Genomic DNA, 17,282 nt, shown 5'->3' with positions numbered 1-17,282 from the left:
AGGGAAGCTGTCAGGACACCTGGCTAAACTGTGGCTTTTATCAAGTTGGGACAGTGCTACCTTCTCACTTCCTAGTGCTACCACCACAAGTCACCTGCAGAAAAAATTATGCCAGCTCTGAATAACATTATTTTGTCAAACAGTAGGTACTGTACTTGAATATCTAAAGTAATATATTCAGAGAGAGTTTCCATTCAGGCATTTACAGCATTAATTCAAAGAGGTTTGCTCTGTGTAGCAGGATGGAAAATATTCATGTGACAAATGAATTGCTTCAACAAGTCAGATGTGCCTGTTGCAGCCCAACTGAGTAGGTATTTGAGTGTGTTATTCTTCCATTCCCCTTTCCTGGCTAGTAAAAACACCTCATCTTACTAGCTGCAATTATTTGGAGTAAGAAATGGGTTAGCAAAAAATGTATGTGCTCAGAGGGCACAAAAACGGCCAAGTGATCCTTTATATAATGGATGAAAACTGTAGGAAGTTTGTACAAAAAGGCAGCTCATTTTTGCTTGCAATTGCAGGGAGTATTAGGCTACTCTTATTCAGATAAGGATGGTTCATTCCCATGTCAGAAGAGTTCTGTGGCCAACTGTCTCCCTTCCACTGCCCTCTAACTCCCTTGATATGTTTCTATTAACTCCTGATGTTCACTCGGTGATCACACTGAGAAGGGAGCAGGGGGTGAAGGGAGGGACCTTCTAGAACAAAGCAATGAACACAGCTGTATTCTCTTCTTCACAGCTTCAAACATGCAGGCTCTACACCAGCGCTGCTGCAGCTACCCTGAGCTCCTGCGTACACACTGGCTGATTATGCCTCCATGCATTACTTGCTCTCCGTTGTTTCTTTTTTCCCTGCTGGGTGTCACTTGGTGGCATTCCAGTGTGCCTCTCTCTCTTTGAAGGATGGCAGCCTCTCCCTGTTTTGCCAGTAGAAACATTCTTCTAGCCAGTGATTCGCTTGTCATTGTGAGCAGGTTTGTGAGGGCTGTTTTCTTGGTTTGTTTTGGCAATGAGTGCAGTAGATGTAATTTGTCTAGCACAGCAAGCTTCTTATTATAAGTTTCTCAAATTCTTTTCCAAATTCTTGTGTGTACTGAGTGTTCCTCTGTGCTGGCTCGTTCTGCAGCACATACCTGCGCTCTGGCTTGAAACTGTCAAATGTGGCAGATGGAAACTACACAAAGATGCATGAAATACAACATATCCAGTTGTGCCCACAAAATTATATTTCCAACCACAGTAAGTGGCTGCTAGAGAGGCCAGGGAGTCTGCTCTTATCTTTTTTCCTTACAAAAAAAAAAAAAAAAGTATCCCTTTAACAAGTTTACCCTCTCTCAATTGTTAATTTACCAAACATGTGTCCCAGTACACAAAACACATCCATTCACCAAGACACACATCAGCAACATGTGGACAGAAAACACCTGATACAAACATCCCTCCATCCCCCTCACTTCTAGCCAACAGTATTCCTGACCAGCCAAGAGGTACTCACCCATAGAGTAAAGGTTGTCAAAATTCTGATGCATCCGAATGATTTCATAATATAGCTCGTCATAGCTGCTGGGAGTGGGGAGGAAGGTGTCTCCATAAGTGATGAACATGTTGAACAGGTTCACAACCTACACAAGGAAGTGTGAAGAAGTTACAACAGAAATATTTACAAAAAATCTACTCAGCAACAGAAACAATAGAAACTATGACCAAAACCTTCAAAGAAAAAACTCTCAGTTGCACTACAGAGTGTTACATTATTTCATCTATTGTTTTCCTTCTAGTACAGAGGAGACATAAAAGAAGCTTTAATACTATAGTATCTGTGGCCAGGAAAACAGGTTTCTATGATTTTTTTTTTTGTACAAAGGGCCACAGAACAAGAAAAAGCATTACCAAATCTGGAAAACTAAACTAAGCCTTTCCTCAAACAGACTTGTTTATTTCAATGAGCAGACCCCATAAGTGAGTCCCAGCACTGCCCTTTCCAAACATCTAGCTAAACCAATCACAATTATATTCCTCAGCTTTGTGGCCTTGTTCCAATATCCTTACCAAGCCAGAACCTGGATTCTTTCGTGAGATTCATTCAAGATTAATTAAGTTGTTTAAAAGAAGAGGATTTGCTTTGTCTGTACTCACCATAAGAGCAAGGGTGAAGATGTTGTGCTTGGCCAGCAACACAGTCTCATTAGACATGAGAAACTTCAACAAGTTGATCAAAGCTAGAAGAAAATACATATTGTAAAAAAGAAAATTCAAAGCAAAGCCATTCTCAACGAGTCACCTTCATTATCTCATATCTAGTATAAACTAAAACTAACCTAAATGCCAGCTGCTCACCTCTCAAAAATATATTAACTTACATGTGCTGGAGGCCTCTTTTTTTTGTGGCTACAACACTGTCCTGGACAGGTGACATATATTGTACCGTCCCACATTCCCTCTCCTTCATTGACTTCCCAGTCAGATCTGCTGAGGCTCAAGGTAAGTCTCTTGTTAGCTTAGTCAGTTCACAGGAGATTTGTCTGTCTGTCAGATCCTGAAATGAGCCTTGGGGTTGGAGAATCCCACTCTCTCATTTCTGCTTCATACATCACCAACATGATGTACGTGTTGTCAGCCCCAAACTGTCACTCTTGTTGATACATGCAGTTAAAAAAAAAAAAAAAAAAAGGAAGAAGAAAAAAAACCACATGACATAGTTTTTCAGTAGCTCTATGTCAATGCTGCTGCAATGGTACAAAGAAGAATACAGTACTTTATTGTGTCAGTTATCTAGGGCTGTGCAGTAAAGACTACAGATCTGGTTCACACTTGTCTTAAGAAAATAACAAGAGCTCCTTCTGTATCTACCCCAAATCAGTTAGTGAGAGTGGGAATTAACAAAAAGGTTGGCTAAAAGAGCTTTAATCAAACAGACTTTACAATAAACAATTGTATTCCCTATACTTGAATAAAATGAAAAGTTCTTTATCTTGTTTCTAGTTCTTGAAAATTTCAAAAAAGAAAGCTCTTTTGCATTCTATCTGCTCAGGGCTGAAAGTGGATGCCTGCCTTGAACAGATTCTTAATGTATTCTCTGCTCTGAAGTCAGCAGATTTCAAGACTTACAACATCGGAATTAGATGGCCCACAAAGTCAAGCTGGAATGCTACACAGTCTTTTTAAAAAAGGTTCTTAATTGCCTGCTAATTGGTAACTGCATCTAACAGAGTAATGCCCAGTAATGATTTGTTATAGGTTCACCTAGAATTTATTAACCTGTTCTTCCCTGTTACACACTACCCAGTAACCTGCAAAAAAAACAATTCTGGTTTGGGAGAACCACATAGCAAATACAGAACAGACTATTCATCTCAGCCCAAAGGTAGATAAAACACAGGGAACAGGAATGAGGTAAGGACAAAATTTAGGTACCCTTCCCCGCTTCAGGATTACAGAGTATTCAGAAAAGTTAAAACCAAAAAACCTACAGTAAACAGACAGATGCAGAGACTAGCAAGACCTGGAATTAAACAAAATTGTCAGATTCTGAATACAGTCCTGAAACAGCTACCTTGAAATCCATCAGAAGGATCAAAAGTTTTTATATGCCCCCAAAAGGGAATTCTACAGTCCTAGTGAGGGTATTCATTTGCCACAGACAGAAGACACTTCAATTTAATCTACCAGCTGGTGGCTTGATGCTGAACTGCAAACCAGAACAAAGTTCTCTGCAAACTCCAGACAGGTGAGTGATTTATCTTTCAGAGCTCTTCCAGGATTGACCAACCAGTACAGACAGCATCTCTCCCTGCCACGACAGCAGCCCACCTCACCAAGCAGATATACTGATACCTTTTCCATCCAGCCACACAGTTCCCCACACCATCACCACCTCATCATCAGACTCAAACACCTGGGACCAAAAGCATAGCCTGGATTCCACAATAATGCAGCTCTGGAAATACTCTTGTCAGATACTTTTCTGTAAAATAGCAGTTTCAAAACAAAGAAGTAGCAGGTACAGATGGGCTCTCCACTGGAGCAGACATACAGCTAAAAACAGGTTTCCAAGGTAACCAAACCTCCACAGCAAAAAAGTAGAGTCTCCCACAGTCAACACTTTGAACTGAAGACAGCTGCCCTGCATCTCTCCCACAGCAGCTTTTGGCCACCTCTCTATTTAATAGATAAAAGCATGGTTTTACCTCATTCCCAGCCACATCCCATGACCAGGCATGGCTGTTCAACAGCCAGAAGTTCAGGCTTCTGAAAGTAGAGCAGCAGAGCTCTGCATTTTCTGTAACAACTGGTGTGAAGCCTCTTGTTCATCCCATTGCCTCTCTCTCCCCCCCAAATCCTGCTGAAAGGTCTTTGGCAGAGGTTGGTCACACAGCACGATGAGAAGACACTGAACATCCCAAACATAGTGAACATGAAAGCTGCCTGTGGTGGGGAGACACAATTTTTTAAAGAACAAGCATAACCATCATTGTCTAGAGCATGAGCACTCAGCACCTGACAGGGGCAGGTACCCTACAACTGCCCACTGCAGTATTTCTCAGGTACTTTCCTAAAGCACTTGGTGACAACACTTGAAGGAGAATTGTTGCTCTGTTCTACCCCAACAACAGCTCTTACATTTGTTCCAGTCATCATGATGAATTTGTTCATGTTTAATTTTCCTGTTTCAGTCAGAAAGAAGATATTACCTTTGCTTGAAATCTATCTTTATACCTGAACTGCACTGCATCATAGCCCATTCACAGCCAATCTATGCTGTTCTTTCCCAGGAACTAGGAAGGACAAGGACGTGCTTCACATGAAAAAGAAATAGTGCAGGGCTCAGAGCTGGTCAGAAGAGCTAAGCCACCAGGTTTACAGCCACTGTGCACTCTGCACTGACAAATTCATCCAACTGTTGGGAAACCACACATTCCTAAAAAAGTTGCAGTGAGCGCTTCTATTTAGGATACCCACTACATCGATGCTGAAAGAACAACTGATCTTCCACACCAGCACATCCTGCACGAGCTTCTATTTCAAGCGGATCTAAGGAACAGGAACACTGTGGAAAACCGGCCCTGAAATCTCATGTGTCTCTGTAGTTTGCTTGTAAGGCAGACCCCACACTGAAATGAGGGCAGCTATGCCACGGAGTTTTCAGGATTAGCACCTTTTAGATCCAGCTTTACATGTCCAGTGTCTTTCAGTTACAATTACACACACTCAAACCCTTAGAGCAAAGGTCCAACTGGCTGAACATCCCTCTGCCCTGAGCTCCAACAGGCCACTGCTGCTGCTCCTCCTGAGGAACCTGAAGCCAAAGCAGATGTGCCACTTTTTCCCTGATGCAATCAACTGCTCACCGCTCATATCCCATCCACAGGCTGCCCTCTCATGCTAGCCAGGAAATTATCCTTGTTTTTTTCCCCAACAGAAGATCAGTTCAACCTCTCAGCTGTGCAGACAGACACACTGTGGCCCCTGCTTGGGCTCAGCCACATCATCCCAATTTGTGCTCCAGGATTTAACACTAATGAGTGGTTTGGGCATGAGATCTAGTTCAACAGTAACTGGAAAACAGCACCACTATTTCAACAGTCTCTAGAGCCTTTTTTTCCTAAAGGTATTTGTATTTGGTATCCCTTACCAGGACACAATACACTCACTATGGTGAGTCTTGATACATCCCTAATTTCACAATGCAATAGTGTCATTAAAACTTCTTTAGCAACGAATGCAGGAGGCTGTAACTGAACTAAACTAGCAGCCATCAGTATTTGCATGCAGATTCCTCATTTTGTGACCTGAGCACACCAACTATACTTCTTAAATCAACAAGAGAACACAGCCTTGAAAACCTACATTTACAGCCTCAAAACCAAGTAGAAAGGCATGTTGAGTAGACACTTAAATTGGACATGAAGGCTGTACGTGAAAGTGGTGTAAAGCATACAGGTTGTTTTCTAGGCAATTTCCTCTCCCAAGGATTATTATAGCCAAAGGATGAAAAGTGACATCACCAGCTTTTACAGATACCCCCCCTGCTTTTTAAATTGAAATAACAGCAGTGAAAGAGGCTCTTGGCTCTCCACCACACAGCTGCATTTGAGGACAGTCACTTTCCCTAGCAGCTCCTGTGGCCAGACTGTCTGCTGAGAAGAAACAGTACTCCTGCTCAGGTATTTGCTGCCCTTCTTCAGGCCATTCCTCTGTAAGGAGACTGTGGGCAGTGCAGCACCTCTTCTTGCAGGAAGGAGATAATTCCTGTCCTGGACAGATGCCCTTCACCCCCTCCTCCTTCCCCTATTCCTCCTCCCATAGCTGACTTACCTTCTCTCCCTGTAAGCCTTGTTTCAAACAGAAATAAATACAGCCTCAGCACATTTGGGATTCACACAAAGTTTTTGTTCTATTTAGTGTTCCAGTGTTCACTGTTTGAATCAGACATAATGCAATGGGAGCGTGAAGGTAGGTTAAGTAGAGAAAAGTGAAAAAAGAGGTAGTACCATCCCTTGGGCAAGTCAGAATGTAGCGCAGACTCTTCCAAGAGCGTCAGAAGGCTCTGATGTGTTATCGCATGACAGAGCAGAAGAGAACAGCCCTGAGACACACATCAATGAGAGCTTGGATGGGTTGAGCACAGTATGGAGGCCTCTGTCACTGCATCTGCTGTGCTCACAGGTCACAAAAAAAAAAAAAAATCTAAATCTAATGGTGCATATAATGGCCCTCAACAAAGGAGCAAGAGAGAAAAAGAGATGTGAGGGTACCTCAGAATCTGCAGTGTAACATGAATTAACAGTCTCCTGTACTCTATTAAAATCCTTCAATTTTCCACCCTCCAGCTTGCATGGCACACTGCAAAGAACAGTGATTTTCCCATTCCCTCTGGAAGGTACTATTGTATCAACAGTATATTCAGTGTCCTGCTTTCAATGTTTCAACTCACAACCCCCTTAGAATGATCCCCACCCACAAGTCACTACAGGGCAGCAGATAAGGATATCTGAGCAATTCTTCCTTCCTGCAGAGAAATCCTCTGCGTCCAAGGGCTTCAGCAGCACAGGAACCATCTTGGGCCTGTTACAGCCAGCCTGTTCACATATATGTACTCTCAAAGCAGGGTCTATAGTGCTCATAGCAGTACGTGGTGAGCCAGATCTGGCACGGATTAGTGCACTAGACTGTAACTAAGAAGAAACTAGATTACATTCCTCAGGAAGCAGAACTTCGTATGCTTTCGATTCTTCTTTCTGTCCTTCAGTCTCTCCAACACAGAAGAGAAAGCAGCACTATTCCATCTGAACCAGCACTGGAAACACAAATAGAGCAACGAGAACATGCCTGGTTGTACCTAGTCAGACCAAAGGCCCACCTATGCTCAGTATTCTGTCTCTAACCAGTCAACATCAAATGTCTGTTCAAAAGTAATAGGTCAAACAATGCTTTCTTTCTCATAACAGTTTTCCAGATTCCAAAATTCAGCCTTACATGAGGAAAACTACAGCACAGAGTGGGGAAATTGCAGACTATCACAACACAACAATTCTATAACCATGGACCAGTTCACTGTCCTGTTCCAGATTAGAGGTCACAAAAGCTTAGCTCAGATAACAATGTGCCTCACTTTACAAGGAAGAGGAGAGAATCCAGAGCAGAGCAATCACCTGTAATAAATGCTATGCCTGAAAAGAAATTCAGAAGTACGGAAGCAAAAGGCTCAAATATGATATACTGAGATGACCTGAGCGTGAAGAGTTCTGGCCACATTCAGCATGGACAGACGCTCAGCAAAGCAGTGATCAAAACAAACTCAGCAGGAGATGAGGATCTACAGAGAGGGTTTGACAAAAAAGAACTAACTGAGGTAGTTTCCAGACAGAGCAGCAGGAGTAGGAAGCATGCCCGAGATAGCTACATTGCTACTACAAACTAATGCATCAGAACCCCCCGAGGTACAAACTATTCCAGCATCCTCGGACAAGTGAACCAGTTACTCGGGGACATCACTTGCAGCTTCCTGCCAATCAGCCCAAGCGCTAGAAAACAAGACTGTTGCACCATTGCTGCAGTGCACTCTCAGGGGAGCAGAGGCAGCAATAAAAGCTCTGCCAACATCACTATTCAATATGCTTCAGCTCCTTTCCTCTGCTCTGCTAAGGAGGGAGCGCCCTGCTCACGGTTGTAACAATTCACTTGGCTGGTTGGCTCCTCTGATCGCTGCCACCGCTGCCTCCCTGCTTGCTGCTGCAGGTGCTGCCGAATTCCTGCTCCCAGCCACCAAAGTTCCATGGCCCGGAGCAGCCAGCGACTGGCAGGTTCCCCACTGCCAGCATCTCAGTGCTCTACGGCTGTTCCCTCTTCTCCCTGTGACTCTCGGGGTATAAGCACGAAAGCAGCCTGTGTTCTTAATGAGGAAAAAACAGCTTGCCAGAAGGCTGGAGCACATGCTGGCATAACCCATTGCTCCCAGGATCAGTTGAGCAGGCCATTTCCAATCCTTTGCTTTCTTTATATAGTCCCTATTCCTGGTACTCACTGTTCCCACCTCACCGCAGCCAGCGGTGTGAAAATTGCAAGCTTAATGGAAATGCTGATTGCTGATGCCAGAGAAATGCTGCTTGATAGCAATCCAGCACGCAGTGAGAAAGAAACCAAATTTTCCAACTTCAGCTAAAGCTCAGACGAACAATTTGCTTCTTTCTTAAAAGTAAAAAAGAACACGTCCACAAGCTTCACTCCTCTTTAGAGAAAAATAAGGTACTGAGCTCAATTGTACTCTGACAGTGCAGGTTCACAGTGTTAATTAAATAGTAGTCTTGGGAGTTAAGGTTGCACATTTTTGCATGGGATTTTAGAAGAGGAGAAGGATTTGAAGAAAGAGCAGAAACATTGTGTGAGAACATGGAAAGACAGCAAGTACAAGACCCAGAAGTGCTGCTGCTTGACAACAAAAAGGGGAAAGGGTAAATCACTGCATTTCGAATGCTGCAACCCCTTCACGTAGACAAAGAAATGGCTGGGAACAGCTCTAGTTAATACTTCTGTCATCAATGGGACTGCTTCCCAGGTGAAATTATCACACTATCTCCACTAGGTCACCATGATCTACAAACTGTTACCGATTCACAAATTCTCCAGTGTTTGCTAGCTTTATTTTTAAAAAGCAATACGCAGGACAGAGCAACATATCTGGATGACACCTGCCAGGCTGAGACAGGATGACCAAAAGGTTACTTGATTTCTGTCCACTTAAATGACTAAACCCCCTTTGTGCTCATCTGAGCAAGACTGTTAAAGAATTCCCATCCTGATCTTACTAGGTGATCAATAACTGCCACAAATCTTATAGTATTCTTTTTCTCTCCATCAGCAACCTGGGCCAAACTCTCTATCATCAGTATTAAAATATATTAAAATAAAGTGAAGCCAACTAGAATTCAGTAATACTACAATAAGAAGTATTTAAGTAAAAGCAGATTAATTCCTGCATTCCCATGCATGGAATTTAGAAGAACCTCTTTTACAAGAAAGCCACTGAGTTTTTGTATTTCTTACACTATCTTCTTTAGGAGATTTATGCCAGTCCATTTCAGCAAATGGCTGTGTGCTCTAACCACAAAAGTGTTTTAGCTTTGATTGCAGGAGGTAACATGGAAAGGTTAACATGAAGTTGGGCAACCAGTTGAGAATGGCAGTAGAAGACTACAAGCAGATGTTTGCAATTTCCCTTCTGAACTTCACATGTCTTTTGCCTGTAATGAGCTTTGTAAAATGGGACAGGAGTTTTCTTTGGGACATCATAGAGCACTACCAGAAGCATAAATTCAACAAATCAATGAATATCAACCCACAACATACATGACAACTACAAATAAAATGTCTTTTATAAAGCTATCTTTCAATTTCAGTCCTTTCCTAAATTGACTGAAAAAGCTAACAGGACTAACAGTTGCACTCCTGTACCGAGCTTGTGCCAACACAGCACCACACAGCCAACCAAGCACCAGCAGTCCTGTAAGTAAAGAAAACAGACAACTCTAAGGGCTGCCAGCTCCCACTACCTGTTCCACGGCACATAACAGTTACAGAAACTACATTCTTTCCAATAGATTTTCAGAACTATTCCAACTCCTCAGAAACTTCGCCAGAGTCAGCAAGCACAAGTGCTTGTGAACCTGTTGGGCTTCCTACTGAACAGGTGGCCGATATTATCTATTTTCTTTCCATTTCAAAGATAAGGAACAGAGAGAAAGCTTGCCGGTCACCTGTCTACAAGTAAAGGTGACATTGCATCAGGACATTGCATAAAATGCAAGTTAATCACAATTTTAATATTGATTTACTGGGCCACTTAGAAATAAACATGAAATCCAAAACTTCAACTTAATGATGCAGTTTGTCGGGATACTAAAGGACCTCCCTGTTTCTTGCAATCCTAGAGGAAAGCATCTCTGCCCTTATGGTGCTAACATAAGACCTGAGAAGTCCTGTCCATGTCCTTGGCACATAAAGAAGACATAAGCACAGCTGAAATGGTCAAAACATCATTCTGAGAAGAAAACATCCTTTCCTCTTTCAAGCATACAATGCATTAAAAAGCACTGTGAAAAAAAATACCCAGGATACACACTTAAGCTAGACATTAGCACTCATTCCCCAGTTTCCCACACTGAAGTATGGTCCCAGGATGGCATTCAAATAAGAGAATAGGAAAAGAATATTTAGTCCCATCTCTGGGAGCTAAAAATGCTGAATAGCTCCCTTTCCAGATCATGCAATGATTTCTAACTCAAAGCTTCTATCCCAGAATCCATAACCCTCTAACCCCAGACCTCATCCTACCTAGTCCCTCCTATATTCAGGGCTTCCTATCACCTCCAATTCATCTTAGGCTTTTCAGCTTCCCAGGCTGAGATGCCCTCTTGCTCTAAAGACCTAGCCCACCCCATCATATCAGAACTCCCACGCCCATTGAAACTGCTCAACAGCTCCCCTTTAACCAGCCTGAACATCATCCTTGCCTCTTCCTCCCTCTCTTCCTGGTACTCCCACAAATGATCACTGGATACTGCAGAGGGACCCATCCTTCCCATTTTCATCCTCATTCCTCAGTGAAGCAGCACTCTCTTTTAAAAAAGAGCATTACCTTGTACTCAAAACAACTCATCCCAAATCTCCAGCACAGCACATGGTACGTGGCTGGGAGCTCTCAGTCACGTGGAGATTCCCATGTGTGGCTTTGAAAAGCTGGGTCAGCCTCCCATTATCAAAAGGCATGGAGAAATGAGAGGGTAAGCACCAGGTAAAACCTGCATTAGGTAGAGTATGTTGACCTAGCAAGGTGTTAAAAACTCCAGCATTTGTTTTATAGTTCTCTTTACAGTTTACATGCGGTGCAGTAAAGTCAGAGAGCATTTCTGCTGGAAGGTATTTGAAAGGTCAAGTCTCACATAATTACTTATTTTACTTCCCAAAACAGTAAGCTCAAGTAGAACCCTTTAATGAACAGACCTTGTTTGTACTCATCATAGATTTTGTTTTATGAAAGCATTTTACACTTAACACACAAGCTGCTTTTCTTGCTACCCTATCCCTACCCATGACCTTTATTAGTTACCTTTGAAGATGCTGTGCTGAAGAGATCATTCTCTCATGCTTGCAACATCCTTCACAACTTAGAAGACATTTCTTTCTTTGTTACTATATTATAGAAATCCTCATTGCATAGAAATTATCACAGCGACCTTATCTATACCATCAGCTGGATCATGACTACTGGATCTCGAAACTTGGTAGCATTTTTCAAAGCCACATAAGACATTCTGCTTGTTTGGAAGGTCAAATTTTCAGCCTTTAATTCTTTTCCCTAAAATATTTACGTCATTTGCTAACTGGCAAGCAGCTCTATAGTCTTTCAAACTCTCGCCATACCTAGTGATCAGCCATTTTATCAGTAAACTCGACTGTCTGGTACACCAGGATGTGAATCCTGCCTCCACAAGAGCTGCAAGAAGAAAAGCTTCCCTTGCCAGGTAGCTGCTGCAGAATGTGACAGTGACAGTGGGACTAAAGATGAAGTGGAGACGCAACATCACCTGATTTCTAGTCTGTTCAGCAACACGAATCAGAGGGCTGAAGCAGACCTGATCAGCAGCTGGAGAACCAGAAATGCCGTAGGTAACAAATACTATCAGTAACCGATATTTCAGACAAAGAAATAACAAAGCAGAGCACAAGTGACTAAACAGTAGCACCTTAAACATGCACTGTATAAGGGCAAGTGTGTTATATAATACATACTAAGGTGGGTTTTTTTCCTCCCCCTAAAAATATTGCTTCTTTATTTCAAATGTTCCACAGAGGAACCTTTTACCTCGTTAGTATTCACCCAAAAAGACTTTGAAATCAATTTTATCCTCGCATTATAAATACAGAAACTGACAAAATAAGACCTAAGAATTAAGTCTACTAATGGAAAACCAGCATATTTTGTTCAGTAGCATTGCAAAAGGCTGCTTTGATACTCTTAAAATAAAAACTGATAAGAATTAACTTCTTGATAGTACTACACATTTGAAGCACTTTAATTTTAACAGTGCATTCAGCATCTATCAGATTAACTAGAATAAAAGACAAACTGTAGCCTTTATGTTACAATAATTTGGAAACTGATCTTCAATGCTTACTAGTGGCAAAGTTCATTTTTAATCCTACTTTGCATTCAGTTGCCCTAAAAAATAGCTATTTCACATCATTCATTATTATATGTAATATTTTTTATGATCTACTCTTGCTGTTGTAAGTCTATATTAGAACTGCTTTTCTGTTTCTTTAAACATGGCTTTTGCTTAAAGCAAACCATAGCAACTGCAAAGAAGTTACCTGCATCCCTAAGCTCAGAGCGAACTGCTCAAGCATTACTAATTTAGAGGTGGGAGGAGTTGAAGAAATGAGGTCTTTTTATACAAAAAGCTTAAATGACTCATGAAAACTCTTTTGGCATAGCTTATATATGCTTGACAACAACATATATAGCACCTTCCATCACTCAAGTCCTGCATAAACTAGTTAGAGTTCAACAACTAAAACCCAAACCTCACCTTTATGACCAGCAAAAAATCAATCTCGTTTTCACATGATAAGGAGCAGAACTTAAGACAAATATGGTGTGCAACATGCTATTTCTGAGAGCAGGGAACTGGTTGGTAACAAGTAAAGTTTCTTTATCAGCTCTGTGAAGTATGTTATACTCGACATTCAATAAATCAGCATTTAAAAAGTACAATGTACCTGGCATAACAGTTCAGATTTCCAAGTGGCCAAAATGTTTGTAAGGGAACGGGTCAATATAATGATATCAACTTATGGTTTGTGACCTTGACCAAATTTCCAGGCTTGTCACCAGTAATGGTGAACTGTCACAGAAGAAAAACCTGAAGAAAAACCTGTGCTCAAAGGGAAGAGCCACATACTAACCACAGATTGCTGAAGTGAAGCTAATAATCTGCTGACAAGTTCTGTTAAAGAGCAACCAAGATCAACAGGCATCTCTGGGTCTATGAATTTTCATAGGCTAATCAAATTACAATGGTTTTTCATTCTCCAGCACTCTTTTTAGGATATTCTAGAATCTAGCTCCACTTCTGATCTGATATTTATTTTTACACTACTTTTAACTAGAGCCAACTTGTGTATACTACTTTTGCCAACTTCGGATCTTCCTTTCTGTCAGTCTCGCTTCCAGCTCTCAAACCTCTGCATCATTTTCTGTCAGCTAAACATTCTTAGTCATCTGGCCAGCATAACTACAGATTTATACTGTATTAAGTGCCATGGTCCCAACCCCTTGACTTAATATGAAATAATTAACCTAATAGGGAAACTAAAGCTGGATCACAACCAAGGACTCGGTAACAATATTCTCTTCCTCAAGCTCAGATGTTGAAAAAGTCCAACAGAAGCAAGATCGTATGTAAGCAATGTGCCACATAGTGGCGCATCCAAAAATCTATAAAGTATTACAGACTGCACAAACAGCCCGATGAGTCCTGAGAGATGCCAAACACCTGGCTCCACTGCTCTCCTCTGCAATCATTGCAACTTAACATCAAGAAAGGATGTGCAAAAACTTTCCCAAAGTGCTGCTGGCCTTCCATACTCAAGACAAAGCACCCACAATGGAAGAGCATCCTTCCATCAGGTGACACACAAGTGGCTTTCCTTAATTAGAGACTAGCTAACATTAGAATCAGTATGTGAACAGAAGGCTCCATACATTGCTACTACTTCCACCTACCACCTTTATCTCAGTTCCTTCGCACCCTATACCGACTACCCACCCCACAATATTCCTTTTGTCTTCCTCTCCCACTCTATTTTCTGCCTGAAATAACTCTCCTCCTCTTACATGCCAAGTAGAATTTGGTTTGGTTTTTTTGGGGTTTTTTTGTTTTCTTTTCAGTACTTCTCTACACCAATTCCCTCCAGCTTCTTTGTTCCACTCAGCTCTATTGGGGGGCTTTCGTTGCTATTATCCCTGCTGCACAACAGGGGCATTGCTTCAGTCATCACACACCTTGTCATTCAAGAAGGCAAGTGTGGGCTTGAAGACCTCCTGTAAAAGCATGCCTGATGGGGTAACCCGAGATCTCAAACCTCACCGTAAATAGCTGCTCCCTTCTAGCTGCTCACCCAGCAGTGGTAACTAATTCTTCAATCCAAAAATAGAAGCCTGAAGGGGAATATGCTCACACAGAGGAAAAATAAATCCAGAAATCCCTATGCTCTGGTTCGGAATAACCTGTCAGATCAAGATGGGAAAAATAGCCATCCTTTCACATCAAAGGTGGCAGCATTCTGGGTAATCAAAGAGCAGCCTTGACAAGGACAGCAGTTAATTATGAAATATATCTCAAGATAGGGCTGGCAATTAGCATTTAGCCTGCTACATATGACACTCTAGAAGTACACACCTGGAGCAGCCAGGACGTGCCCTTTTACAGGTGCACATAGCATTCAACCCAGGGCCTTCCAGCTGCTATGAATCACCAAGCAGCTGCTGAAGAATCATTTTGTTCACCTCAACATCCTATAAGAAAAAAATTGGAAACATTCTTACCGTAATTTACTCCTGCATGAGAGTATCTCCCTAAACACACAGAAATCTACAGTAAGCATGGAGATCTTCAGCTACATCAGGTGTGCAGACACGCCAGGTCCTTCACAGAAACCTGACCGATCTGTGTGTTTTTTACTTTACTGCTTTGCTTTTGAAGCATGTGCAGTACTTAATACTTCCAAGGTACTTTAAGTTTCCAAAGCGCTATACAAATACCAGCTAATTAGAGACAGCTAACAAGAACCTCCCAAGATACTAAATGTCAGTGTGTAGCAACGACTTTTTCCCCCCCACACACCTAAAGTAAGAAAAATTAAGGACTAAAAGATGCTTAAGAATGTGCTCCCCGAACTGTGGAACAGTACCTTCAAGCAAAAGGCATTGTATTTCAGACTTCCATACTTCCATCAAGTAGGAAAGACCCAGCTCAGCCTGGTCAAATAGGAATGGATTTGGTTCACTGGTAACTACTAAGACATCACACACACCATCAGATGCAATTTCTGTTCACAACAAACATCTATATTGTACATATTCTTCTCCACAACCAGCACTACACTGCAGCCATGCCTCTAGGGGCTCTGTTCTGAAGAAAATCACCAAAAAAGAAAAATCGCTAATCCCTTAATTAGGGGCACCCACTTCACCTTCTGTAGGAATAATTTCGGAAGTGTGAATGGGCCACATGTCACACAAGGCAACAATTTAATAACTGCAAGTGACTCAGATAGTTTGCACTCAGCTGTGCAAAGCTACTGAAGGGAAGTACTCAGCGTTAATTGAGAACAGCTTCACAAACCACTCATCTCCACCTTTTTCAAAAGTCATCCTCTCCCAGATTTCTGATGGGAGTTGCAATACACCAGCCAAGTCACTGATCCTAGGTCTCAAGCACAGCTCCAGGAATACACAATTAGGGCCACGTTCCCTTGAATTTTCATAAACCTCTTGTTTAAGCCACAACAGCGAGGGGATTAAGTGTACTTCCCTAACTGAGATACTTCACTGCTTGCAAAATAACAACAGAAGTACAGACCATATCGATGACAGAAACCTGTTAGGTCTCATAATCCTTTCTCCTACCCCCTTCTTCAGATCTCCCACACGATGGCATCTTTAAACACTCCTACAAAGCTACGCCTGCTAGATTATGAGTCAAACTCCATAATACTTACCTATCTCGGGATACCAGTGACATGAGCCAGACTAACTACCATCACTGCAAAGGTCAAAGTTAAAAGCCTCTCTTCCCTCCCTCTGACATTTCTAGGTTGCTCTCTTCAGAAGGAGCTACACACGCTATATGTATCCATCTCTTACAGCAAAACGTAAGGTCCGCCTGCCTTTACCCAAGAGCCTACCTCCTTTCCACTTACAAATATCTGAGAGAGGAACACTACTGCATAAAACATAAATCCCTTCCTCCAATCAGGTGAACGACGACTCAGGTAACGAAACAGAAAAACAAAGACATTTGGATACCATGGTGATCATGGCCAGACAAGAAAGTAAATTAGCTACTATTATGATAATGACCTGGCTTTCCAAAGAGGTAATTTGCATGTAGCAACTACGAAGCAAAATAAAGATGCTTTAACAGAATTGCTGCTTGCTGTTTAACCCCGCAGCAATAGAACAAGCAGTCACAGCCACCAAACAGCCACCCACTCTGGGCTTTTCATATTTGACTGTCTCTGCAGATGCAAAGTACCTGACCAGAGCTCCCTCCAGGTGTAATGAAGCCTCACTCTGCATTTCTTCTGGTAGCACAGCAGCTTGTGCACAATCTGAATGCATCGTCTGGAAAAGAGATGGCAAACCATCAATTACATTGTATTTCTCAGCAATTCCACATAGAACCTGGAAATGTCTCCAAAAATCAGCAGCTGGGAAACAGACAAACTCAAAGCCTGTCAGAGTAGGAAGGGGCTTGTGGTTTTAGGCTCCTAAAGAGAAGTAACACCTACAAGAAAGAACCAGACAAGAGGAGAGAAAGGTGACTGTTATACCAGTTTTAGCTCAACATGATTGGACTGACTACAGATGCAAGTTTGTTGTTTATATTTAATTAATACCTCCACTCTTTGCTGCCCTTACCTAAGGACCTCATGAGCTCTAAAAAAGGAATTACTTAATTTGCAGGCTCTGTATGTATGAGACACAATGGAGCT

The 17,282-nt window shown here is 42.0% G+C and overlaps 1 protein-coding gene across 4 annotated transcripts in view; it reads right to left on the bottom strand.

The window, feature by feature from the left end:
- ARMH3 (armadillo like helical domain containing 3) overlaps positions 1-17,282 on the bottom strand; it is a 128,868-nt gene that overhangs the window by 69,502 nt on the left and 42,084 nt on the right. For all 4 annotated transcript variants that reach the window (XM_071812074.1, XM_065843753.2, XM_071812075.1 and 1 more), the window contains exons 20-22: positions 16,823-16,911; positions 2,142-2,224; positions 1,501-1,627 (exon numbers count right to left, since the gene is read on the bottom strand). In XM_071812074.1, the coding sequence (XP_071668175.1) occupies positions 1,501-1,627; positions 2,142-2,224; positions 16,823-16,911 (299 nt within the window). The remainder of the gene's footprint in view (positions 1-1,500; positions 1,628-2,141; positions 2,225-16,822; positions 16,912-17,282) is intronic.

This window comes from Patagioenas fasciata, chromosome 8 (assembly GCF_037038585.1).
Source record: "Patagioenas fasciata isolate bPatFas1 chromosome 8, bPatFas1.hap1, whole genome shotgun sequence".
Classification (NCBI taxonomy): domain Eukaryota; kingdom Metazoa; phylum Chordata; class Aves; order Columbiformes; family Columbidae; genus Patagioenas; species Patagioenas fasciata.
Note: the sequence above shows the minus strand (reverse complement) of the source record. Positions and strands in the feature narration are given on the sequence as shown.